General features: G+C 42.3%; 1 protein-coding gene across 4 annotated transcripts in view; it reads right to left on the bottom strand.

Annotated features, from left to right (window-relative positions):
* cdc14ab (cell division cycle 14Ab) overlaps positions 1 to 19,261 on the bottom strand; it is a 68,374-nt gene extending 49,113 nt beyond the window's left edge. For all 4 annotated transcript variants that reach the window (XM_023971007.2, XM_023971008.2, XM_023971006.2 and 1 more), the window contains exons 1-5: positions 18,743 to 19,261; positions 18,167 to 18,257; positions 12,927 to 13,002; positions 7,770 to 7,862; positions 3,832 to 3,911 (exon numbers count right to left, since the gene is read on the bottom strand). In XM_023971007.2, coding sequence (XP_023826775.1) covers positions 3,832 to 3,911; positions 7,770 to 7,862; positions 12,927 to 13,002; positions 18,167 to 18,257; positions 18,743 to 18,839 — 437 coding nt within the window. In that variant the 5' untranslated portion in view covers positions 18,840 to 19,261. The remainder of the gene's footprint in view (positions 1 to 3,831; positions 3,912 to 7,769; positions 7,863 to 12,926; positions 13,003 to 18,166; positions 18,258 to 18,742) is intronic.
* Between the last annotated feature and the right edge of the window lie 6,681 nt (positions 19,262 to 25,942).

Here is a 25,942-nt window from a genome sequence, read left to right on the forward strand (position 1 = left end):
AGAGAGATTGGCGGAGGACAGCCAATGTAGCATCCTCATATCAACCCTCCAGACACACCCATATAAGATTCAAAATACAGCAAACATCCCCATTGCACACAGACACAAATAAGCAACCCTCTATCCAAACCTATAAAATCATGATATCATCTTCGTGGGACATGGGTACAAAGGACCACATTGATGTCACCATACACTTCTCAGATGACATCCTAGATCTAGAACCCCTGATATACAGGCTGTGGGTGACACRGAGTCACCTTGGAGACCATTACCATTTGGAGTGTCTCATATTATGGGATAGATGGACACTAAATAATAGGCCAGCGACAAAGGAGAAAAAAAAACATTGTTTTCAAACAGAGCTCTGTATATTCAAGGAGAAAAGCYGAAGACGTTCTCCATGTTCTTATGGTGATGTTGCGTGCAGAGTTACCCCAGAGAGGACACCAGACAATGTGGGAYAGATCTTTCACAAAATCCAAGCATTTGCATTGCAGCCCTATTTGGCTTAGCCAATAACATAGTTTCTGTCTCAAAAACACATTTACGCATACACAACCTGAATGTACATTATGCGCGAGTATACTTGATTCCTCATTTCATATGCATTTTGTAGATGGCAGAAAGAATCTGGGTCAAATTCAGCTGTTGTGTTCCCTTTCCACTCTCTAGGTTGGAGTGAAGCTGCAGGCTGTGAGCGTTCTGCTACTGACAAGAGCATCAACGTGAATGGGAGAGGTTCAACCAAGAACCTTCAAGAGGCCACCTACACAAAGCAGTGCGGTGGAAGCATGTGGAGCTCAGTTACCGTGACACCACACACAAACATGCCACAATGTGTTGAGTCTCTGTACCGTAATGTGTATCTATGTACTACTGTGCATGTGTGGGTCCGTCCGTTTCCCTGTCATGACAGTGTAGCAATCCCATCTCAAACTCCAGTCTGCAAACAGCTAAAATAAGTCAACCACTAATTAGTAGGGCTGTGATACCAGTACCGTAATATTTTTTACATGTCAAAATGTTACATGTTAAAACACAAAGCAGGTCAAACTCCTTGGTCCTTTAAAAACCTGCATTATGTAAAATAATGCGTTATATAGCTTGTAAAATAAATGTGACTCTGGATGACAACATAATGATAATTGTTTCCAACATTTGGGCCGTTCCCTAAACATTTCAAATCCGCTTCGTATTTTATTTCCTTGCCACGATACTAGTGAATATCGCAATAGGTATTGTCCCTGCCCTACTAATTATGGGAGCTGAGGATCAGGGTACCGTCTGTCCGTCCATCACCCCCTCCCTCCGTACGTCCATCACCCCCTCTACGACCCTCTCCCTCCCTCCACCCCCTCCCTCCATCCAAGCTTGCTAACATTCTAACCACACTGACTGACCCTCTGAAGGGAACCACTGGGGAGAGATGGAGGAAAAGTTGAGGTCAAAGGCCCAGTTAGAAATAGATTTTCTAAAAGTAGCTCAGAGATATCCATCAAACCCAGTTCAAAACGAAACTAAAAAAAGTGCTGGCTTCGCAGAGTGGAGGGAGGAGGGTTGGTCCAGCCTCTTTGCACAACAATGTAAAATGAGGCCTATATGCTGTAGTTTAGTTGGGAATGAACACACAGCTCTTAAAGCAATTAAAATTGCTGTTTGACTTTAGTCGTTTGTGTTCGTAATTCCTCAAGCTACCACTGGGGGAAATGAAATGAACATTACAGTTTAAAGTGATGGACCAGAGAGCCTAATAATGGAATAAGAACGCCATCCCCCTTCTTCGCCATTCTCCCCTTGTTCATTCTTCATCAATTTCAACATATTATGCAAGTGCCATCCCGTTTGCTAGAGGCCCATTACAACTGGTCAAGTAAACTGCCAAAAGCTCCATTCTCTCTCCAAACAAGCAGGCAGGTTGAGACAAGCCCGCAGGGCCAATATCTGTCACTATCGTAACTCAAGCCAACAATAGCCAAATCAATCCTAGAGCCTGGCTGCCAACCCGTGTCACAGGGTAATGAATCACAGTCCTTGTGTAKAAGACAAGTAAAGAAAGCAGTCATACAGGTCAATGTAGTTGCAGAGAGTGGGTAAAACATCGACAAGCCTTCACTTCATTTACCAGACGACGTAACCTCGCTCTGTCCCTTTCCCGCAACACATTAAAATGTTCCCCTCCACCCCAATTCCTGACCTCCATGTGGAGTTGGGTTGGAATGCAGATGGGACGGTGGTCATGAGGGTGTGACTCACTCCACAGTTCATTAGGAAAGAGCTGGTGAGATTTGCTGCAGACCCCAGCATAGCCAACACACACGACTATAGCCTCATTCCTGGTATTTGTTATCCGTTCAAGGAAAAAGGTCAAACTAAGTGGTTGTTCCACTGGACATCATAAGGTGAATGCACCAACTTGTAAGTCGCTCTGGATAAGAGCGTCTGCTAAATGACTTAAATGTAAATGTAACACGGACGTGAACAATTGCAAAAGCAATCCTAACCCAAGATGATAGCTTGGATAACAGTAGCCCCATCCTCATAATTCCAAATTAAAGAGCCTAATCTAATCCAGCTATCTATTCTAAACAGTCCACTCCATAAAGATGCATGAAAACTGCTTGTTTGTGTTATATGACGAGACAAACAAACCAGGCTAACATCAAGATTAAACAATGTGTGCACGTTACAGCGGTGTGAGTGATATAACATTCTTGTTTATTCCATTTGTCACTTTCACTCCTCTGAAATGTAGTCCAATCCTATTAAAAAGAGTGAGTCCGCTGATCCACAATAGGCATAGATATCTTATGCTACGGGAAAGCAGATTAGTCCATGTTATGCRAGGGAGAGAGTGGTCGGAATATGCAGAGTAAAAAACAAAAACAAATGTGTGTTCTGTTTCAGAGTAGGGCAGATCTAATAACTGAAGAAAAAATGTTTTGGCTAAACTTGTAGGATATAGAAAATGTTTTGTCATTGCCACAAACCTTACTATATGAAGTATAATTACTATCCGAGAGGGCATCGAATCAACTGCTTTTTAGGTCTAATACCTGACCTGGTTGAACGACACGAGACACRCCGGAAGTTATTTGAGCCTCACAGGTAATACGTCATTATGTACACATACAGTAGCAGTCAAAAGTTTGGACACGCCTACTCATTCAAGGCTTTTTCTTTATTTTTACTATTTTCTACATTGTAGAATAATAGTGAAGATATCAAAACTATGAAATAACACATGGAATCATGTGTTTATTATTTTTATTATAAAAATAAATTAAAACCCTGGAATGAGTAGGTGTCCAAACTTTTGAATGGTACTGTATACGCACAGGCCCAATCTATTGTAAGACACACACATCCTGTTAATAAGAGGATGATGGACACAGGGTGGAGCTGTGACCCAGGTCTTCCTTGTTCAGGTGGAGCTGTGACCCAGGTCTTCCTTGTCAGGTGGAGCTGTGACCCAGGTCTTCCTTGTCAGGTGGAGCTGTTGACCCAGGTCTTCTTGTCAGGTGGAGCTGTGACCCAGTTCTCCTTGTCAGGTGGAGCTGTGACCCCAGGTCTTCCTTGTCAGGTGGAGCTGTGACCCAGGTCTTCCTTGTCAGGTGGAGCTGTGACCCAGGTCTTCCTTGTCAGGTGGAGCTGTGAGCCCAGGTCTTCCTTGTCAGGTGGAGCTGTGACCCAGGTCTTCCTTGTCAGGTGGAGCTGTGATGTAAGGCAATTAGCCAAGATGTGCTTCCTAGACAAATATCAAATGATTGTTTCTGTGGTTAGAAATCATGCTGCTGTGTGGTAGAGTGGACATGGCTGGTCTGGTCTTACCTGTAGGGAAGATATGAAGCATTGGAGCCTGAGATCAGAGCCCTGTAGGCCTCCTCTGGGGTCTTCTTTAGGTAGATGACCTGGTAGATAGATAGAAGAGAGAAGAGAAAGAGAGAAAAAGAGCGAGAGAAAGAGAGTAAGAGAGAGAGTAAGAGAGRGAGACAGAGGAAGTGTGAGAGAGCGCAGTTAGTAAACCATGGCTTGGATTCACTGAAGCCACAGTTTTCATTCCCTCATTTTGGTAATCCTTCAGCTTTRTGATTTACTCTGATTTTGAAAATATTTGTTCTTAGACCACTAATATAAAACAGGCAATATAACAGGGAGAGGGAGACAAGGAGACATTGTGTCACATAKGACTCCCCAGGCATCAGCCTAAATAGTCCAGTAAGGGGCCAGACGGCATGGTCACAGCACCACAGGCTCTCCAAATAGAGGCCATACATAAACACACATCCATCCACGAACGTGCTCCTCTCCCAACCCCAGGTCAGAAAAGCAGGGCTCATCTGAATCAACACCTCGGCATCCCACATCCATACAAGGAGTTGTAACGACAGAGAGTGGAGGGCAGAGACAAGGGATTTCATTTCCACTGAAGATGTAGAGAATTAGGCAGAACTATGAACAAAGTAAACAAAGAACGTAAACAAACCCTCTGGCAATAACAAAACTGGTCTCAGAGCATTTCGTATTATTCTGTACGTAAATCCGGGACACTTCATTAAAAAAATATAGGAATTTAACATGTAAAGTATTGGTCCCATGTTTCATGAGCTGATATAAAAGATCCCAGAAATCATCAARACACACAACAAGCTTACTTCTCTCAAATTTAGCGCACAAATTTGTTTACATCCCCATTCGTGAGCATTTCTCCTTTGCCATGAGAATCCATCCATCTGACAGGTGTGGCATATCAAGAAGCTGATTAAACAGCATGATCATTACACAGGTGCACCTTGTGCTGGGGACAATAAAAGGCTACTCAAATGTGCAGTTGTGTCACAGAACACAATGCCACTGATGTCTCAAATTCTGAGCGAGAGCGCAATTGCATGCTGACTGCAGGAATGTCCACCAGAGCTGTTGCCAGAGAATTTAATGCTAATTTCTCTACCATAAGCCYCCTCCAAAATCGTTTTATAGAATTTGCACTAAGTCCAACTGGCCTAACAACCGCATGTATGGCGTCGTGAGGGRGAGCGGTTTGCTGATGTCAACGTTGTGAAAAGAGTGCCCCATGGTGGTGGTGGGGTTATGGGCAGGCATAAGCTACGGACAACGAACACAATTGCATTTTATTTGATTGCAATTTGAATGCACAGAGATACCGTMACGAGATCCTGGGGRCCATTGTCATGTGATTCATCCGCCGCCATCACCTCAACTTTCAGCATGATAATTTTGTGACCAACAGATYCATATCTGTATTCCCGGTCATGTYAAATCCATACATCAGGGCCTAATGAATTTATTTCAATTGACTGATTTCTTTATATGAACTTTAACTCAGTAAAATAGTTGAAATTTGATTTGTTTACTATGTTAAGTTTAGTCTAGGAGACCAGGCTGAAATAACAGATCCAAACAGCCCTGGTGTGAAAATCTGGCCATTTTGCAAAGGTCGACTGGAAGATTTGTCTTGACTAGGAGGCTTGTATGGGAGAATGGGCTTGAGTATGCAGCTTGTGTGTCAGTAGGTCTGGTGACATGGAGGCCAAGCAGTGCATGAAGCCTGTGTCCCCTCAGCAAATAGAACAGAGCTTTGTTATTCCTGCTCCCACTTCATGAAATATTCACCAGTCAGACAATTGGATACTGCTGAAATGCACCAGCTTAAATTCTACTGCTGGTGTCTGTGTTGTCCCACGTGATCCACGTGACACAGAATTTAGAGTCCCACAGGGACAGCTGTTCATCCCACACATATAATCCTCTTGGGTTCAAAGCTGGTCATTTGTATTAAAACATCTGTAACGAGAGCAGGGCCAGGAGGACTCAACGGAGCCCACACAATCACCTGACCGGATCAATGTAGACCCACTTGGAGAGAAATCAACAMGGAGGAAAGCCCTGCCACGTTCCCTGCACGTTCTCTCATTATTAAAGACAACACAATGGGCTAGGCTAAATAGCTAGACACACAGCAGAACAGAGTTTACAACATTGCAGACAAACCTCACATCCCATCTAAGTGGATAAACGCAGTTCATCAGGCTCGATATTGATTTCTGAATGCTATGTCCTCTGTGTGCATTTGTGAGCCAATGACTCGTGCAGAGGGAAGAGATGATATGGGCTGGTTTTGAAAGAGGTGCCGATATTTCAGTGTCATTGAATGAGGAGTTCATCTTGGGCTTCGGGTCAGGGTTCAGGATTCAGGCTAAATTTAGCGGAGCGCTTCGCCTTGTGCATCTACCCTTGAGAGATTGTCTAGGAAGGAATAAATGACAGCAGCTTTAATAGGGTCACTGAGTGACAGATTAGACACACCATGAGTGCAATTCAACTCCCACAAGGTCATCRGTCTCCTATTGGCCAATACAGGAAATGTAAAGGGAAAAGTGACAGGATCTATTTGGTGAGTGGATCAAATCCTATTTTTGGTTGGAAAGCGCTGTACATACATTATTTCTAGCATGGACAGACATTGACAAGCATCTGATCATGTGTCAATATGGCTAGTGTCTAGACATGCTGACAGAACTAAAACTAGCAATGGACTTTTGTGAACAGCTGTGCATAGGATAGCATGATGTACAGGGTTCACCTCAGGGGTGGGTGTGTTTGGGGGGGGGGGGGGAGGAGTATTATGGCATGCAACTGTCCTCCTGCCACTGTCAACCAGGATTAGAAGCCAAATCCAGATTATAATCCAGCAAGGCCCCTGCTGCAACGATGCTTCAAATCTCCTCCCAGAGCTATGAGACTGGGGCACTGCCTGGGTTGCTAACAAGACAGTTCTGGGGACCACGGTCCTTATTCAATCCAACCCTGGCTATTATAAGAATATACTTTGGGATGTATATAGACTAGCTAGTTAAGAAAACCATGTTTACCGTGAGAAACTCAACTGCGTTTTACCAATCACTGTCATAGCCATTAAAGGCCAAAACCAAAAGGGTTGATATAGCCTATATCATGTTTCTAGTCCAGGCAGGGCATCCCAATGAAAAAATATTCAGAGAAGGGCCTTAAATTACATGCAAAGTATGTCATGACAGTTGCTGTTCCCGTCTGTTCCCTTGGGGTAAGGACTGGGCACAGCCCACTGAGTAAATACTAGTGACCCACATTGCCTGAGAAGATCWTCATCATGCCATCGCCGGGCTCTGTCATAAGGCATGTCCTCATCATAGCATAACAACAGAAGAACCGGATAAATCCCCTCATTTACTGCCATGTGACAGAGCGGCCAGCTGGCAAGGGATGCCYTCACACATTACAGTCAAGGCTGGTATCTGACTGGGAGTGAAAGGTCAGCCTTCAACCATGGCTGGCAGCAAGGGACCAAATGAATAGGGACTAATGCAACAGGAGCTGCTGGGCATTCAAAGGGGGCAGGAAGATGGGGCCACTGTGGCAGGACAATAGGGCTGTCTACAGCAGTCCTCTCCCATCCGTTTCTCCAAGAGTCAGAGAGAGACCTGGCTGGAAGGTGGTGTTGCCCCCTTAAAAGGAAATCAGCACTGACTGAAAGAAGCCCTGAAAAAAAGGCCTGGGTCGACAACAATACTGCAAATACTACAAAAACAACACGCTAGGGGAAAAGTGCATTGGGGCCATCTGGGTKCATTGATACTAATGCAAAATGAGTTGAGCTGCATTTTTTTGAGGGGTGCAGCATGACGCAACGGCCCAAAATACACTTTTTTCTCCTTGCCTAACTTCCTTCCCTGCAGAGAGAGGAGAGAGAAATAGGAAGGAATACTCACAGCATAGGCAGCGATTAAAACAGCAGCATTAGCCCTTTTCCGCTGGTCAAAGCTGGTGTAGTGTACGATTCGCTTTCTGGTCAGTGTGAACGACTGCAGACAAAAGGAGAAAATACACGTAAGAAAAAACTCAATCACATGAATTTAGAACCTCTTCACATTAAAGCTATTTAGATTAGAATAATTGATAAAGATATGCGCAAACTCAACTAAACCACGTCTAAACAACAACGGTTAGGTGACCAAAGGTTGTACAGTACTGTGTATGTTGTATTTATATCTGGCTTAGAAATACACTAGTCCTATAAACACTAGTGTCCATGAAACATACAGAAATCCACAACGATAAACTCGGCAGCCTCCTATTTTGTACTCAAGGAGAAAGACGCAAGAACGTGGCAGTATTTTTGGTCCTATTAATAGACCTAAAGGCACATCTGGTTCTGGCTTGTATATGACATTACATTAGGCTATATTATTTGGACAAATGCAGATAGACGCTATGGTAGCTGCTGCTCAGACGCTCAAGACACCACCGATCCGCTAGGGATGCAGGAAGAGGAGCCGCTGGCAGAACAGGTGGGCTGCTGGTGTGTGCCGCTGTCAGTGTTCTCGTTCAGAATCACTGCCCGAGTCGGCCAAAGCACTCAGAAGCAGCTCAGGCAAGCTAGAAGATAGACGCATCTATCCATACACACACAGTCACTGCTACACAGGGCTAATCAGCAATATGACAAACAGCATGCTTGAGTCTCTAGCCTAATTGAAGTTTGGTATGGAAATGAAACCACAAAGGCTTGTATGGACGAACCCAGTCCCCCCCCACCCCTTGTGGGTCATCATGCAAATTATGTTTACAGGGGTAGATCCCAAAATACATGTGTAAAGTGATAAACTAATTAAGTCAGTTGTGCTAGACATTTTATAGTTATAAWGTAGCATGTTGCTTTTTTTCCTCCTTTGACAAAACCTGATTCAAAGGGCGTGTGGKAGATTTCAAAACTCTTCCACGAAGGACTATCCTCAATAAAAAAGGTGGCTATCGAGGAGGGGAGGTCACTTTGACCACTACTTACCGGTTTCTTGGTCACAGAGAAGAGGGGACYGAGGCGAGAGGGTGAAGGATGGACTTTTGCCCAAATGAGAAAAATGCCAATACCATCATCTAGGCCTGAGGGAAACAACCTAGTTCTTGCATTCAATGGCAACAATATGCTAGTCTTCCTAGAAGAAAATGCTTTATCACAGAAAAATGTAGCCTACTGTCAGTGTTACCAGTACATTGATGGCTATGAGCAATAGGACATAGCCTACCATGCACTGTGGGGGAAATAGACCCAAACTGCTTTAATACTTTCACTTTATATGTAAAATACTTCAGACTAACTAACAAGSCTACTAGAGGATGTAGGCCTCTGGGTAAAGGTCGGGGTTAAAACGGGTGAACTGCGTCGCTAAGCAGGTTAAGCCAGACCAACCGGAGGCCAGGCACAAGCATGAGTGGTGAGAGGATGTGGAAATAGGGTAGGTGAGTGGGGGCAACACATATCAAATGGGCTCTATAAGCCCCAGATCAAGTCCCACAGGTGTGGGATGTTCACATCCTCCAAACGGTGTCATTTCTCAAATCAGGGTTGTCCACTTTTCCTGTCGTTTTTTTTACATCTCAGCTTTCATGTACCAGATCCAAACCAATGGAGGTTCAAAGGAATGGTGTCCCTAAGGCAACACACTGTTCACAACACAAACACTGGAGGGCAAAGCGTGGTGGCGTGGACGGGAAGGGAGAGAGACAGCCATAAAAACATCATGCTTGCTTGAGACTTTACCTTCAACACTGACCAACACCTACATATGACAGATCTACAGATCGTCTGCTCCAATGGAAAAATTACAGGACAAAAAGATGCAGAACCTCTTAATGAAACTCTCTTTCTGAGAGCAACATTCACATGGGGMTAGAAAGGCATGAGTTAGACAAAATTGGCAACTTTATTGGTGTGTGTGTGTGTCCGGGAAGTTGGGAGCTCCCCTTGACCAGGGTCTTATGAGAAGGTTTTGGCCAGGTGGGCTTTTAAAAAGGGCAATTGAGAGCTAAAAATTTAGTAGGCATAGCGAGAACTTCACATGTCCTTTACCTCACATACCTCTGAAAATAATTGAGATTGCTGAACAATAAACATATTGGGAGAATTTAAGCACCCAAAATGACAACAATAACTCAAATACTCAGGTTAGCCTAACAGCAACTGAACTCATGTATAAATTGGCATTAGTGTCATAAATCGTGAACAGCAGAATTGTTGTTACAACTCCTGGATAAAAGCCAGGCCCTGATTGAACTCAAATTAATTATAATGCACATCCACAAACAAGAACAAAGACAGCTTTATAAACAACATGCCATGTACTTGACAGGCATGACCACTGAAATGATTTTAACTAGCTAGGTTTCCATCCAATCGGCGACAGATTTTTATGCGAATATTCTCAAATATGCATAAAAACAACATTTTCCCACAAGAGATGTGTTTCCATCAAATTGACTTGATGGGGATAAAAGAATGTGCGTGATGACGTAGTGCACATAAAAATACCTTTTTGTGGTTAAATCCCCCATGTAACGAATAAAGTTAAATGGGTTTCCATTGTATTTTCTACTCTACTGACAGTGTTCTCACAAAAATGTTTGCGTTACATAGCAAGTGTCCCCACTGGTATTGGCACGTGCGCTCTAGCCAACAGCTCGCATATACTGTGCTGGTATAACCTACATGATGAGATTATTATGGACAAAAGGGCAAGAGTATTTATTTGTCAAATGGCAAGCATTGATGATCATGTCACCTGAATAAAACCCTGGATATTTAATAGAAAGGAGCATCAAGCTCATCACCTTGCACTTTCACCACCCTGTGAAGGTCARCATAACTTATTTCATCTGTATCCTAATAAACAGCATGCTTTCCTGACGAGTCGTAGAGGAAGGATCACACAACATGTCATCGRGTGACTCCAAGTTTACTTCGCTTTTATGCGCAAATATTGATAGTCATCATATCGATTCCACCTACATTTTACGCAGACACAGAACGATCCCACCTTGTCTAGCATATTTTGTTTAGTCAACATTTGGAAAGTTTACCGACAAATATTCTGTTTCCATCAGGCCTGCAATGAGAATTTATATCAGATATTTACTTTACTTGTATAAAAAATTAGGATGGAAACCTGTTTAGATTTTTTTTTAAATTATAATAATTWKATTTTAATTGAGTATATATGCCAATAGGCATAAACTTTTTTTRCGTGATGTCGACCACAATCTTATCAATAGTGGTAGCCTAATAATCACTGCAGATTTTGTTTTCACCAAACATGACAAACAGTAGTATCTAAACATACTTCGGGGAGGCTCCAGAATAAACCAAAATATACAGTTTACCTATGTTCCCGAAATTGGTTTGTGACCAATGTTCCCTCAAATTCTTCGTCACGGAGCAAATTTCAGGCCTGCTGAGCACAAACMTGAACTTTCGGYAAATTCTGTGCAACTTCCAACGTGCGTTTACTGTGAACACGGAGTCTGTAGCCGCTTTAAGTTAGAGTTAAAACAGTGACCAAGTTGGCTACTGTGGCTAATTGATCATAATATAGYCCTACCGGAGTGTCCTACCATCAAAAACAATGGAGAAAATGCATCCCATAACATTTMAACATTGATAGAACAGCTATTTCCTTCAGCCTACAGTAGCAATGTGTGGTGTTCAATGTAGGCCTACATTCCATGAGACTTCTGAAACACGCAGGGCTCGACATGAACCTGTTCATCCACTTGTCCTCCAGACAAGGTGACTGAAAATGTTTGGGTTGTTTGATGCTGCATGCAGCTCTTAGTTTGATCTCAAAACAAGCATATCTACTCATGACCACAGCTGTAAAACACAGTCCAGTTCAAAGTAAATGGCACAGATCCACATATGGCATGGTCTATTTGCATATAGGCCTACGGCAACTTTGAATGTTTATGCCAGTCTGTGTAGAGTARAGGCTGAGTCATGACCATGAGAACTCTACAACAAATCCTCTTGCGTAGTTTGTTTAGTTTCGGTATGTTGCATTGAAAGTGGCTAATACTGGGCAGATTATATCACACTTGCCACAGTAAAGGGAAACGTTGATAGTGTTAACAGGGAAAATGCTAGAAAGTTGAGTGAAATTGAATCTCGTGCTTCTCTCCATGAGCTGATAGTTGTTCTGCACTCTGCCCCGGGAGCTGCGCAGCAGTCTCTGGCTACTTCACGCCTGCGCAGGCACACAGCTTAGAGGGAACATTGTTCGTGAGGCAGACAGGCATCAAGGCATTCAGTTACTGTTTGATTGAATGTTAGAATGGGCTAAATGGGTTACCTAAGCCACTTTGAGTGTGGTATAATTGTTGGTACCAGTACCTCAGAAACGGCCAGCCTCATGGGCTTTTCACGTACAACATTTTCTAGGGTTTACCGAGAATGGTGCGACAAATAAAAAACATCCAGGTAGCGGCAGTCCTGTGAGCGAAAACAGCTCGTTGATGAGAGGTCAAAGGTAAACTGGCCACTGAGTGAATATTGTAGCCTATACTACGAGCTGGAGCAGATTGTGTCAGCCCACACAGATTATCCTGGCATCTCTAATGACTCTGTCCGAGGGAAAGTGCCAACGCAGCTTTGGGACAGGTGAGTCAGTGGCTAAAAACAGAAAGCCAATTACTTTGCCAAAGCTTTGATTTAAATGGTCTGAGGACTTGTGCTTTATCCATTAATTTCATACCTACCCTTCAAGTTGCACAATGGTTTTAAAATGACATGCAGACAAAGAGAAAAAAAGATGCTCATATACTACAGCTAAAAGCCTCTGTATTTAGCATTGTCCTTGCAAGTAGCCAAACTCTAGCTGAGGGGGCAGTGTGTGGGTTTTGTAATTATCTAATAACTAACCCCATAAACTACACTACTGTATGTGTTGGCATGTTTTCAAATGCCACAGACCTTGCGGTTGTTGTCAATGAGGGCGTGCGAGGTAGAAATACACAAATTGATTTTGTTGTCACAGATGCATAATGTACATTCTTAATGAGGGAAGAAAGGCATGAACAGAGAGAGGCACATGACTTACCTTCAGCTTTTTGTTGAGTTTACAGCTGTATCTGTATAGCATGGCTAGGTTGAGTGGTCCAAAATCCGCATAGAAGCTGAAATATAATTAACAGTAAAAAATGTCAGACTGAACTGGTTAAAACATATTTTCATTTAACATAGAACTGCCTAATATTGAGATGACTTAGCTATCCTAATCCAGGAATGAACCCCATCTGTTATATTTATCAATTACATTTTTGTATTGAACCACAATTTTGTGTTTTACTTTCCTGTCCACAAGTTCAACAGGGAGGGTTAATCAAACGCTTGCATTATGTAAACCTGGTATTCCCAAACTGGGGTACACTTAGACKCGGGGGTACAGCAAATAAAAATGCGAATCCCTTTATTTTTTTTCCCCCTTCACATTTTCAAACAGTCCATTTATATTTTCCCACGGGACTATACATTTGGGTGAGTTTTTTTTCTCACCTGAGTATCCTCATTTCACTGCCAAAAATAAAATTACACCATCTAGTGTTCAGCGAAATAACAACACAATGTCAAATACAGGTAGCCTAGTCAAATAATTAACATTCAATCACATGAACCGTTACTCTCTCGCGGGAATTCCACTAACGGTCCGTATGTAGCTGCTGCTCATGTTYGTATCTGTACTGATTGCGCAAAAGCCATGACAGGGAGACATAGTGGAGTGGTAACATGCGTGCAAGCAGTTGCTCCTGACGCCACTTGGYGACACTGCAATATCCACTGAGAGGCTCTTGCTGCCAAGGGAATGCCTGACAGCTTGAAAGACGTTTTGGACACCACGGTGAAAATGCTAACTTTGTTAAAGCAAGGCCCCTGAACTCTCTGTATTTTCTGCATTATGCAATGATATGGACAGCAACCATGTAATGCTTTCACAACATACAGAGAAGTGCGTTGCTTATCAAGGGGTAAAGTATTGACAAGTTTTTTTTTATTATTGAAAGAAGAGCTTAAAGTTTCCTTTACTGACGATCATTTTCACTTGTCTGACAACTTGCATGATGACGAGTTTTTCATTAGACTGGCCTATCTGGGTGATGTTTTTTCTCGCCCGATTATCAGAATATAGGATTACAGGGACTCTCCGCAACTATAGTCAATGTGCGGGACAAATTGAGGCTATGATTAAGAGTTGGAGTTCTATTCTGTCTGCGTTAAACAAGGAACACACACAGGTCTTTCCATCATTTGTATGATTTTTTTGTGTACAAATGAACAGCTTACGGACAATGTCAAATGTGATATGCGAAGCACCTGAGTGAGTTGGGTGCGCAATTACACAGGTACTTTCCCGAAAGAATGACACAAACACTGAATTCGTTATCCCTTCATGCCCTGCTCCAGTCCACTTACTGATATCTGAACAAGAGAGCCTCATCAAAATTGCAACAAGCGGTTCTGTGAGAACTGAATTAATCAAAAGCCACTGCCAGATTTCTGGATTGGGCTGGCTCAAAGTATTTGCCTTGGCAAATCGCGCTGTTAAGACTAGAGGTCGACCGATTATTGGAGGACCAAAAAAAGCCGATACGAATAAATCGTCCGATTTGTTTTTATATATATTTGTAATAATGAACATTACAAACAATACCGAATGAACAATGACACTTATTTTAACTTAATATAATACATCAATAAATCAATTTAGCCTCAAATAATGAAACATGTTCAATTTGGTTTAAATAATGCAAAAACACAGTGTTGGAGAAAGTAAAAGTGCAATATGTGCATGTAAGAAAGCTACCATTTAAGTTCCTTGCTCAGAACATGAGACATTATGAAAGCTGTGGTTCCTTTTAACATGAGTCTTCAATATTCCCAGGTAAAGTTTTAGGTTGTAGTTATTATAGAATTATAGACTATTTCTCTCTATACGATTTGTATTTCATATACCTTTGACTATTGGATGTTATTTAGGCACTTTAGTATTGCCAGCCTAATCTCGGGAGTTGATAGGCTTGAAGTCATAAACGCGCAATGCTTGAAGCACAGCAAGAGCTGTGGCAAATGCAGGAAAGTGCTGTTTGAATGATTTATTTTATTTTTTATTATTTCACCTTTATTTAACCAGGTAGGCCAGTTGAGAACAAGTTCTCATTTGCAACTCCGACCTGGCCAAGATAAAGCAAAGTAGTTTGACGCAGACAACAACAGTTACACATGGAGTAAACAATAAACAAGTCAATAACCAATAACAAGTCAATGACACAGTAGAAAAAGAAAGTATATATACAGTGTGCAAAAGGCATGAGTAGGTAGGCAATAATAGATAGGAGCGAATAATTACAATTTAGCAGATTAACACTGGAGTGATAAATGAGCAGTGATGTGCAAATAGAGATACTGGTGTCAAAGAGCAGATAAGTAAATAAAATAAAAACAGTATGGGTGAGGTAGTAGATTGGTGGGCTTATTTACAGATGGACTATGTACAGCTGCAGCGATCGGCTAGCTGCTCAGATAGTTGATGTTTAAAGTTGGTGAGGAAATAAAAGTCTCCAACTTCAGCGATTTTTGCAATTCGTTCCAGTCACTGGAGCAGAGAACTGAAAGAAAGGCGCCAAATGAGGTGTTGCTTTGGATGATCAGTGAGATATACCTGCTGGAACGTGTGCTACGGGTGGGTGTTGTTATCGTGACAGTGAACTGAGATAAGGCGGAGCTTTACCTAGCATAGACTTATAGATGACCTGGAGCCAGTGGGTCTGGGACGAATATGTAGCGAGGGCCAGCCGACTAGAGCATACAGGTCGCAGTGGTATAAGGTGATATGGTAACAAAAAGGATGCACTGTGATAGCAAACTGATGCAGTCTGAGTAGAGTGTTGGAAGCTATTTTGTAGATGACATCGCCGAAGTCGAGCATCGGTAGATAGTCAGTTTTACTAGGGTAAGTTTGGCAGCGTGAGTGAAGGAGGCTTTGTTGCGAAATAGAAAGCCGATTCTAATTTAATTTTGGATTGGAGATGTTTAATATGAGTCTGGAAGGAGAGTTTACAGTCTAGCCAGACACCTAGTTTTATAGTTGTCCACATATTCTAGTCGGAACCGTCCAGGGTGTGATGCTAGTCGGCGGGCGGGGCAGCGAACGGTTGAAAAGCATGCATTTGGTTTACTAGCATTTAAGAGCAGTTGGAGGCACGGAAGGAGTGTTATATGGCATTGAAGCTCATTTGGAGTTAGTTAGCAGAGTGTCCAAGGAAGGCCAGAAGTATACAGAATGGTGTCGTCTGCGTAGAGGTGGATCAGGGAATCGCCCGCAGCAAGAGCGACATCATTGATATATACAGAGAAAGAGTCGGCCGCGAGAATTGAACCTGTGTACCCCATAGGGACTGCCGAGGTCCGGAAACATGCCCTCCGATTTGACACACTGAACTCTGTCTGCAAAGTAGTTGGTGAACCAGGCAAGGCAGTCATTAGAAAAACCAAGCTATTGAGTCTGCCGATAAGAATACGGTGAATGACAGAGTCGAAAGCCTTGGCCAGGTCGATGAAGACGGCTGCACAGTACTGTCTTTTATCGATGGCGGTTATGATATCGTTTAGTACCTTGAATGTTTACGAGCCTGCTGCTGCTACACCGCTCAGTCAGACTGCTCTATCAAATCATAGACTTAATTATAATAACACACAGAAATACGAGCTTAGGTCATTAATATGGTCAAATCCGGAAACCATCATTTCAAAGAAAAAAAAGTTTATTCTTTCAGTGAATACGCAACCGTTCCGTATTTTATCTAACGGGTGGCATCCTTAAGTCTAAATATTGCTGTTACATTGCACAACCGTCAATGTTATAATTATTTACAATTCTGGCAAATGAATTACGGTCTTTGTTCGGAAGAAATGGTCTTCACACAGTTCGCAACGAGCCAGGCGGACCAAACTGCTGCATATACCCTAACTCTGCTTGCACAGAACGCAAGAGAAGTGACACAATTTCCCTAGTTAAAAGAAGTTCATGTTAGCAGGCAATATTAACTAAATATGCAGGTCTAAAAATATATACTTGTGTATTGATTTTAAGAAAGGCATTGATGTTTATGGTTAGGTACACATTGGTGCAACGACAGTGCTTTTTTCGCGAATGCGCTTGTTAATTCATCACTCGTTTGGCGAAGAAGGCCGTGATTCAAATGATAAATTAACAGGCCCCGCATCGGTTCTATGCAACGCAGGACAAGCTAGATAAACTAGTAATATCATCAACCATGTGTAGTTAACTAGTGATTATGTTAAAATTGATTGATTTTATAAGTTTAATGCTAGCTAGCAACTTACCGTGGCTCCTTGCTGCACTCGCATAACAGGTGGTCAGCCTGCCACGCAAGCTCCTCCTGGAGTGCAATGTAATCGGCCATAATCGGTGTCCAAAAATGCCGATTACCGATTGTTATGAAAACTTGAAATCGGCCCTAATTAAATCGGCTGACCTCTAGTTAAGACACTGATGCCCTTTGCAACCACGTACCTAAGTGAGAGTGGATTCTCGGCCCTCACTAGTATGAAAACTAAAGACAGGCACAGACTGTGTGGAAAATGATTTAAGACTGATACTCTCTCCAATACAACCCAACATTGCAGAGTTATGTGCATCCTTTCAAGCACACCCTTCTCATTAATCTCTGGTGAGTTATTCAACATTTTTGATGAACAAATAAGGTTGTATATGTAAGATGGCTAAATAAAGAGCAAAATGGTGTATTATTATTATTTGTGTCCTGGTCCTATAAGAGCTCTTTGTCACTTCCCACGAGCAGGGTTGTGACAAACTCACACTCCTTCAAACATTCAACCTCCAGCTGCGTACCAAGGCACAAGGGTCAGTTCACTTTCAAATGTTTTTTGCCATCATTGTAAGCCACATTCAAATGTTGTTTTTTGCCGTGCTTACAATGATGGCAAAAAACATTTGAAAGTGAACTGACCCTGGTGCCTTGGTACGCAGCTGGAGGTTGAATGTTTGAAGGGGTACAGGACTATAAAACGTTTGCGAACCACTGATGTAAACCATTGGTCAACTCCAAGCCGAGTGGAACACAATGGCTTTATTAATCTGAATTGGAAAACGTTCAATTAAAAGCTGTTACATAATTGCAGTGACAGCTCTTCAGCAGCCCCAGCGATACTTGTTGGCGCTGTCCAGTGGACCGTAGCTAAACAAATGCACTGAAGCTGATGAAAGTGCGAAGAGATACTGAGAGGGAGAACAAAACTTACTTTTCATAGATAAATTCGTCATCCGTGCAGAAGTAGTGCGTGTTTGCGGTGCTTTTTGGCTTGCTTCTTAGGGTAGCAAAATATAATCGATCTAAAGAAGAAAAAACATGGGTACATACATGTATGAACAGCAAGCCTTTAGGGGGCATAAAAACAGACATCACACCATAGATAGAACAARGAGGTACAGTTATTTAAATAAAAGAAGCGTTGAACACACTTTACCAAGGAAGACTTGGCAACATTGTTTACTCATGCGATTCTCACTCGCTTTCCGCGAGCTGTGATTACAAGGTAGCTGACTTCCCGTACAAAACTACATTCATCTGAAAATATCAGATTAATGCGCTATCTTAGTTATCTTTGAAAATAAGAAAATATACGTTTCAAGTTAGCCAGTAACGTTAGCCATAGCTAGTAGTTCTCGAACCAATTCATGTCAATCACAGACAGCTTAGACTGGCTCGCGAGATGCAAAAGAAGGCTAGCTAGCCATGTTGGCGAAAATACTCGCGTTGACTTGATAATTAATTAGCAGAAAGTTTACACATAGCTAACTAGCAAATGTTCACTTACCTTTTATTAATTCACAGGCTCCTATCAATTCTATGTCGTCTGCCATTTTAAACAAAGTTGAAAGGATAGGAGAATGTTTAAGGCTGTCGAGAGTCATCGACACAAACAAGTTGCTAAGACTGACTAAACTGGTAAAAAAGCTAACTAGTTAATGATATTAATAAACATWWAAAAAAWTKAAAAGCAGAGTTGCTAATTTAGTTAGGATAGCTTCTATCCAACTAGTAGCTAAGTTAGCGGTTTGCTAGCAGCCACGCACTTTGCTCTGGCTAAAATAATAAATTAAACGTAATTTGCCAATTCGAAATCCATGACCAAGAAAAAGTAAAGCTCTGCAGCAGAAAATATCTGCGTGCCTCTTGGTTTCATTCAGCGCAGAGGAAAATATCCATGCATTACAAGTAGCAGACGTCCTCTTGACTTATTTCCTACCCAGACAGTGCACAAATCTTTTCCCTGAATCCCTGCCATGATTGCGGATAGTCATTCGACTACAAGCAAACATCTTAAAGGGACATCGCATGGTAACCAGAAACCCAATCGCCACACAAAGGCACGTTGCCAGGGCATGGTCTCCCTAAACCAATCAGCGATCAAATACGTTGTCTGAAATCGACAATGGAGGGAAGGACACAGTAAAGAGAGTAGAATAAAAACGTATATGGGTAAACACTGAGGCCTATATCAGTAACACACTTTGATTATGCCTGTTCAGCATGGCCCAGTGGATTATTTACAAAAGTTATAGAATGCAGGAAAAAACATAATGACATGCTATAACCCCCCCCCCCCKSAACTKTATAAGTAAATAAATATATAGCTTGATATAAGCAACTGAAAATTCTGTTAATATTGTAACAACCTTTGCCAAACGCCTACTTGGCGACCTCATTAATAATTCCAGACCTCTTGGAGTAACGGCTAAGATGTTGGTTGCTGATTTGATTAGATTTGCTGGACCTAGGATCATGGAGTCAGGGCTATACCCCGAATTCGCTTCACTTGTGTCAGAACTGGGATGGTGTTTATTTTATTTTATAACCGCAATACAATATGCAACCAAGCTTGATCTCAGCTTAATCTCATCCTCAACGTTTGATGTATCTTTATATCCAAACATAAGTACTGCTCCTAAAGTACACTGTGACACCCGAATCAGATATCATCATATAATTAGCAATTAGAATACTAATAATAGTATAGTAATAAAGATTTTTTTTGTGCAAGACATCTTATAGATAAAACAATAGGTAGCATATTGTTTTTAAATGTGTGCATGTTTTTTTCTGACAAAACAAAAACTGATTCAAAAGGGGTGTGGTGGATGTCCAAACTCTTCAGCATTTTCGAATCTGAGAGGAAAATAGAGCCGAACATATTGATAAAAGTAACCTTGTCCTTGAGAAATTTACACGGTTATCAAAAAGTCACACCAGGGTAGGCCTACATGAAACACATCCCTTATTTTAAGTGTTTCTAAAATCCCCTATGGGAAAATGAATGGTGGAAAAACCWTTGGAATTATTTTCCTGTTTGACCGCTAGGTTTTATGGGTATTYTGACTTATACTGTGGTACACTATACATCCCTCCATTTTACTATGATGTCTTACATGGTCCTGAACCTCCCTATTTGCAAAATGTCTACTGATGTTGCCCTAAAAATAAATACTTTACCCAATAGTATAATGATATTTCCCATTGACTGATCATGTTTTTTCAGATCCCCTAACAATACAGTTCGCAGGTCCATCTGAACTCTGATATTATGACATAACAACCATTCACAGGCCGGACTCCAAAAGCAAGCCACCGATGGACAGTACCAGAAAATATGTTATTTGATTATGTTTCCTTGTGTCTGAGTCTGCACAAGGCTGACTGTTCAATGCCCCATATAKTGAGCATCCTTTTTGTATCAAGTATTTTATATAATAGCTTAAATTGAAATGAATGGATTGTTGTGTCAATTGTTGTTTTACAGGGCCTTCGYAAAGTATTCAGACCTCTTGACTTTTTCCACATTTTGTTACGTTACGGCATTAATCTAAAATTGATATATTTTTTAAATCTCATCAACCTACACACAGTACCCCATAATGACAAAGAGAAAACAGTTTTTTAGAAATTCCTTATTTACATAACATTCAGTCCCTTTGCTATAAAATTGAGCTCAGGTGCATCCTGTTTCCATTGATCATCATTAAGATGTTTCTACAACTTGATTGGAGTCCACCTGTGGTAAATTCAAATGATTGGACATGATTTGGAATGGCACACACCTGTCTATATAAAGTCCCACAATTAACAGTGCATGTCAGAGCAAAATCCAAGCCATGAGGTCGAAGGAATTGTCCGTAGAGCTCCAAGACAGGATTGTGTCGAGGCACAGATCTGGGCAAGGGTGCCAAAAAAATGATGCAGCATTGAAGGTCCCCAAGAACACAGTGGCCTCCATCATTCTTCCAAGACTCTTTCTAGAGCTGGCCCCCCAGCCAAACTGAGCKATCGGGGGAGAAGGGCCTTGGTCAGGGAGGTGACCAAGAACCCAATGGTCACTCTGACAGAGCTACAGAATTCCTCCGTGGAGATGGGAGAACCTTCCAGAAGGACAACCATCTCTGCAGCACTCCATCAATCAGGCCTTTATGGTAGAGTGGCCAGACAGAAGCCACTCCTTAGTAAAAGGCACATGAATTCCCACTTGGAGTTTGCCAAAAGGGACCTAAAGGACTCTCAGACCATGAGAAACAAGATTATCTGGTCTGATGAAACCTAGATTGAACTCTTTGGCCTGAATGCCAAGCGTCACGTCTGGAGGAAACCTGGCACCATCCCTACGGTGAAGCATGGTGGTGGCAGCATCATGCTGTGGGGATGTTTTTCAGCGGCATGGACTGGGAGACTAGTCAGAATTGAGGGAAAGAAGTACAGAGAGGTTCCTTGATGGAAAACCTACTCCAGAGCGACGTCAGGAACTCGCAAGCTGGGGTGAAAGTTCACCTTCCAACAGGGCAATAGACCCTCAAGACACTCTTCAACCCACACGCAGTTGAGTGCTTGCGGAAAAACAAGGTCATCCTGGAATGTCCTTGAGTCGCCAGCCATAGCCCGGACTTGAACCCAATCGAACATCTCTGGGAGAGACCTAAAAATAGCTGTGCAGCATCGCTCCCCATCCAACCTGACAGAGCTTGAGAGTGTCTCCCAAGAAGAATGGGAGAAACTCCCCAATACAGGTGTGCCAAGCTTGTAGCATCAACCAAGAAGACTTGAGGCTGTAATCACTGCCAAAGGTACTTGGATCAAATCAAATTTTATTTGTCACATACACATGGTTAGCAGATGTTAATGCGATGTAGCGAAATGCTTGTGCTTCTAGTTCCGACAATGCAGTAATAACCAACGAGTAATCTAACCTAACAATTTCACAACAACTACCTTATACACACAAGTGTAAAGGATGAAGAATATGTACATAAAAATATATGAATGAGTGATGTACAGAACGGCATAGGCAAGGTGCAGTAGATGGTATGAGTATAGTATATACATATGAGATGAGTAATGTAGGGTATGTAAACATTTAACAGTCTGATGGTCTGAGATAGAAGTTGTTTTTCAGTCGCTCGGTCCCTGTTTTGATGCACCTGTACTAACCTCGCCTTCTGGATGATAGCGGGTGAACAGGCAGTGGCTCGGGTGTGTGTTGTCCTTGATGATCTATTGCCTTCCTGTGACATCGGTGGGTGTAGATGTCCTGGAGGGCAGGTAGTTTGCCCCGGTGATGCGTTGTGCAGACCTCACTACCCTCTGGAGAGCCTTACGGTTGTGGGCGGAGCAGTTGCCGTACCAGGCGGCGATACAGCCCGACAGGATGCTCTCGATTGTGCATCTGTAAAAGTTTGTGAGTGCTTTTGGTGACAAGCCTAATTTCTTCAGTTACCTTAGCTTTCTTGAAACAGGAACAATGGTGGCCCTCTTGAAGCATTGGGAACAGCAGACTGGGATAAGGATTGATGAATATGTCCGTAAACACACCAGCCAGCTGGTCTGCACATGCTCTGAGACGCGGCTGGGGATGCCGTCTGGGCCTGCAGCCTTGCGAGGGTTAACACGTTTAAATGTTTTACTCACGTCGGCTGCAGTGAAGGAGAGTCCACAGATTTTGGTAGCGGGCCGTGTCAGTGGCACTGTATTGTCCTCAAAGCGAGCAAAGAAGTTGTTTAGTCTGTCTAGGAGCAAGACATCCTGGTCGCGACTGGGCTGGTTTTCTTTTTGTAATCCGTGATTGACTGTAGACCCTGCCACATACCTCTTGTGTCTGAGCCGTTGAATTGCGACTCTACTCTGTCTCTGTACTGACGCTTAGCTTGTTTGATTGCCTTGCGGAGGGAATAGCTACACTGTTTGTATTCGGTCATGTTTCCGGTTTTACTTCAACAAAGTACTGAGTAAAGGGTCTGAATACTTATGTAAATGGGGTATTTTTTAAATATTTTTTTTTATAAATTTGCAACTATTTCGAAAAATCTGTTTTTGCTTTGTCATTATGGGGTATTGTGAGTAGATAGATGAGGAGGAAAAAATATTTAATACATTTTAGAATAAAGCTGTAACCTAACAAAATGTAGAAAAAGTCAATTGGTCTGAATACATACCAAAAGGAACTGTATGTCACTTGATAGGAATTTAATAGGATCTCTATGGGTATCATCCTCTGTGCCAGTATTTATGTGGGTCACCCCCAATGAGAGGGAGTGAGTGAACTGAAAGCAACCCCTTGTTTTTGTTGCCATCATGCACAGTTTGGGACTACACAGAATTTATGCCTCCGGAGCTGCTCTTGAGTCAAAAAAATCCCCTAAATTGACAGAAATATAATCCAGAATTTGACCAGGACAAACTCTGGCCTTTCAAGGTTGCTCTTTCTCAAAGGGATGGTTCACTTATTACCTAGGCTTGTATCAACCCTATGTGCATACTCAGGTTTATTTGGTAAGCACAAAATTATATACATTTGTATTTTATTGAACCGTCCTTTAAAGATGGAATCCGCAGTAGGGAAACGGCGTCACTGGCCACCCCTCGGCTGTTGTTTTTGTTTTGTGGACGAAGCAGAGCTGAGGAGCGTCGCACATTGCCCACATTTTTTTTTGTTGCTGCAGTTCTGTAGCGTTGGGAATGATGTCCATGGGAGAAAAAAAATGTTCATTGTATAGAGTAACTTCTTTGTTGTAATATCACAAACGAACATTGTATAGAGTAACTTCTTTGTTGTAATATCACAAACGAACATTGTATAGAGTAACTTCTTTGTTGTAATATCACAAACGAACATTGTATAGAGTAACTTCTTTGTTGTAATATCACAAACGAACATTGTATAGAGTAACTTCTTTGTTGTAATATCACAAACGAACGTGGCAGTTTCACTATCTGTGATAGCATGCCTTTATAATAGTAGCTGTTTGTTTCATTTTCATTAAATCACAGGATTGCAATATAGACCGTGCCTGTTTTCGCCTCAAAGTACCATAATGCGGTTATTGCCAATCAAAAAGTGGAGCTTAGAAGAGATACCACATAAAACAAACCCCAATCCCAGATATAATATTCATTGATCCTAGTAAAGGTTGATGCCTCTGGCAGCAGTTAGGGAGAGAATGTGGTTTTCCATGGATCTAGCTCACCTGCTATGAGAGAGATCCAGACCCGCTGGGGGGCTGATGCTGCGGCTGCAGGCTGGCTCCAGTCACCGTGTTCCTGGGTCCTCCAGGACGCAACGTCTGACATGCCTTCATTGGGGTGCAGCAAAACGGGAGGTTTGGGGGCCACCCGGGACCTCAGCGACAACTCTGTGGATCACTGTGCCACTCCAACCCCAGAATATAAACAAGTCGATGTTTACCAAACGATAGAAAGAGGYGCTTTGTGAGTGCTGTACCCCTGAGCATGCCAGAGGAACACAAAGCTGGCAAGGTGGGATCAGGTAACCGCCTCAGGTTACTGCAATGTGATCGGCCCTCACATGGCACTCCTGTTCCTGTTACACAGCAGCCAAGGTGTGAATTTCAAGCTTCCTTGAGTTCCCTCTCCGATTGATCAACCACTAATGTGCCATTTCCTCTATGTAGATAGAAATCCATCTGCCCTATAAATGCTGCTCTCTTGTCATCTAATTGCGGTGCTGTGTATTACAGTATTTCACACATACCATGCATTGACGAGTTGTTTGTATTTGGTGTTGTGTCAATCGGGCACATGTTGAGACGACTTAATACTCTCCACATCTGACATCATGGAAAAGAAGGAAAAGCAAACCTGTACCTGTAAAGCAGTGGACGGCTCATAAGAATGGCTAGAARGGAGCAAATGGAATGGTATCAAACACAAATACCATGTGTTTGATACCATTCCACTGATTCCGCTCCAGCCATTACCACAAGCCCGTCCTCCCCAATTAAGGTGCCACCAACCTCTGTGCTGTGAAGAGATGGCTTAGCTGCACTGTGCAACAAGGAAAGCAATTTCAGACAAGAGAATGTTTGGATGTGCATAGTTTCCTCTCATCAGTTTATTCTAAAGAACCACCAGACAATAGGAGTATTAGCTCAAGAGAGTTGTCTTGACAGGGTGTTTTGTATGTTCGTGTTTTGCGAATTTAAAACAGTGACGTGATGCAATTTCCCCAACCTGTGTTGGGTAGTTGAAATAGCACTGGTTTTGAAACATAGGCTTTTATGGCTCTGCCAACTCTCAGAGTAAATCTTTTCACTTCAGAAGTGTGTTGACAATAATCCCTTATGCAACCATTGTAAGGGCAGTTCAGAAAGGTTAAGCAATGGTTGACAAGAAACAACATACAAGTGTGTATATTTGATAAATACAGGTTACAGTATATTGTTTACATTGTACATTTTCAGGCCTGTTCCTACACTATGAACCTGATAAGATTACTATAGTTTGTTTTTCTTGCTTTATCTGCAGTAAAAATGCTTCAACGGCCCTAAAGTCATGTGGTGTTGACATACTGTATCTATCAGCACCGCCACGGTTTGTGAACGCACAGAGATGACTGATTGTAGGCCTGCTGTACTGTAGCAAACAAATCTTTCTCATTATCATACTTTCAAGTCCTACATCAGCTCCCAAAATGGTCTTTAAGGTTTGGAACCTTTTATTGCATCTGAGAACAGAC

The sequence above is a fragment of the Salvelinus sp. IW2-2015 genome, linkage group LG26, assembly GCF_002910315.2.
Source record: "Salvelinus sp. IW2-2015 linkage group LG26, ASM291031v2, whole genome shotgun sequence".
In the NCBI taxonomy this organism is placed as follows: Eukaryota; Metazoa; Chordata; class Actinopteri; order Salmoniformes; family Salmonidae; genus Salvelinus; species Salvelinus sp. IW2-2015.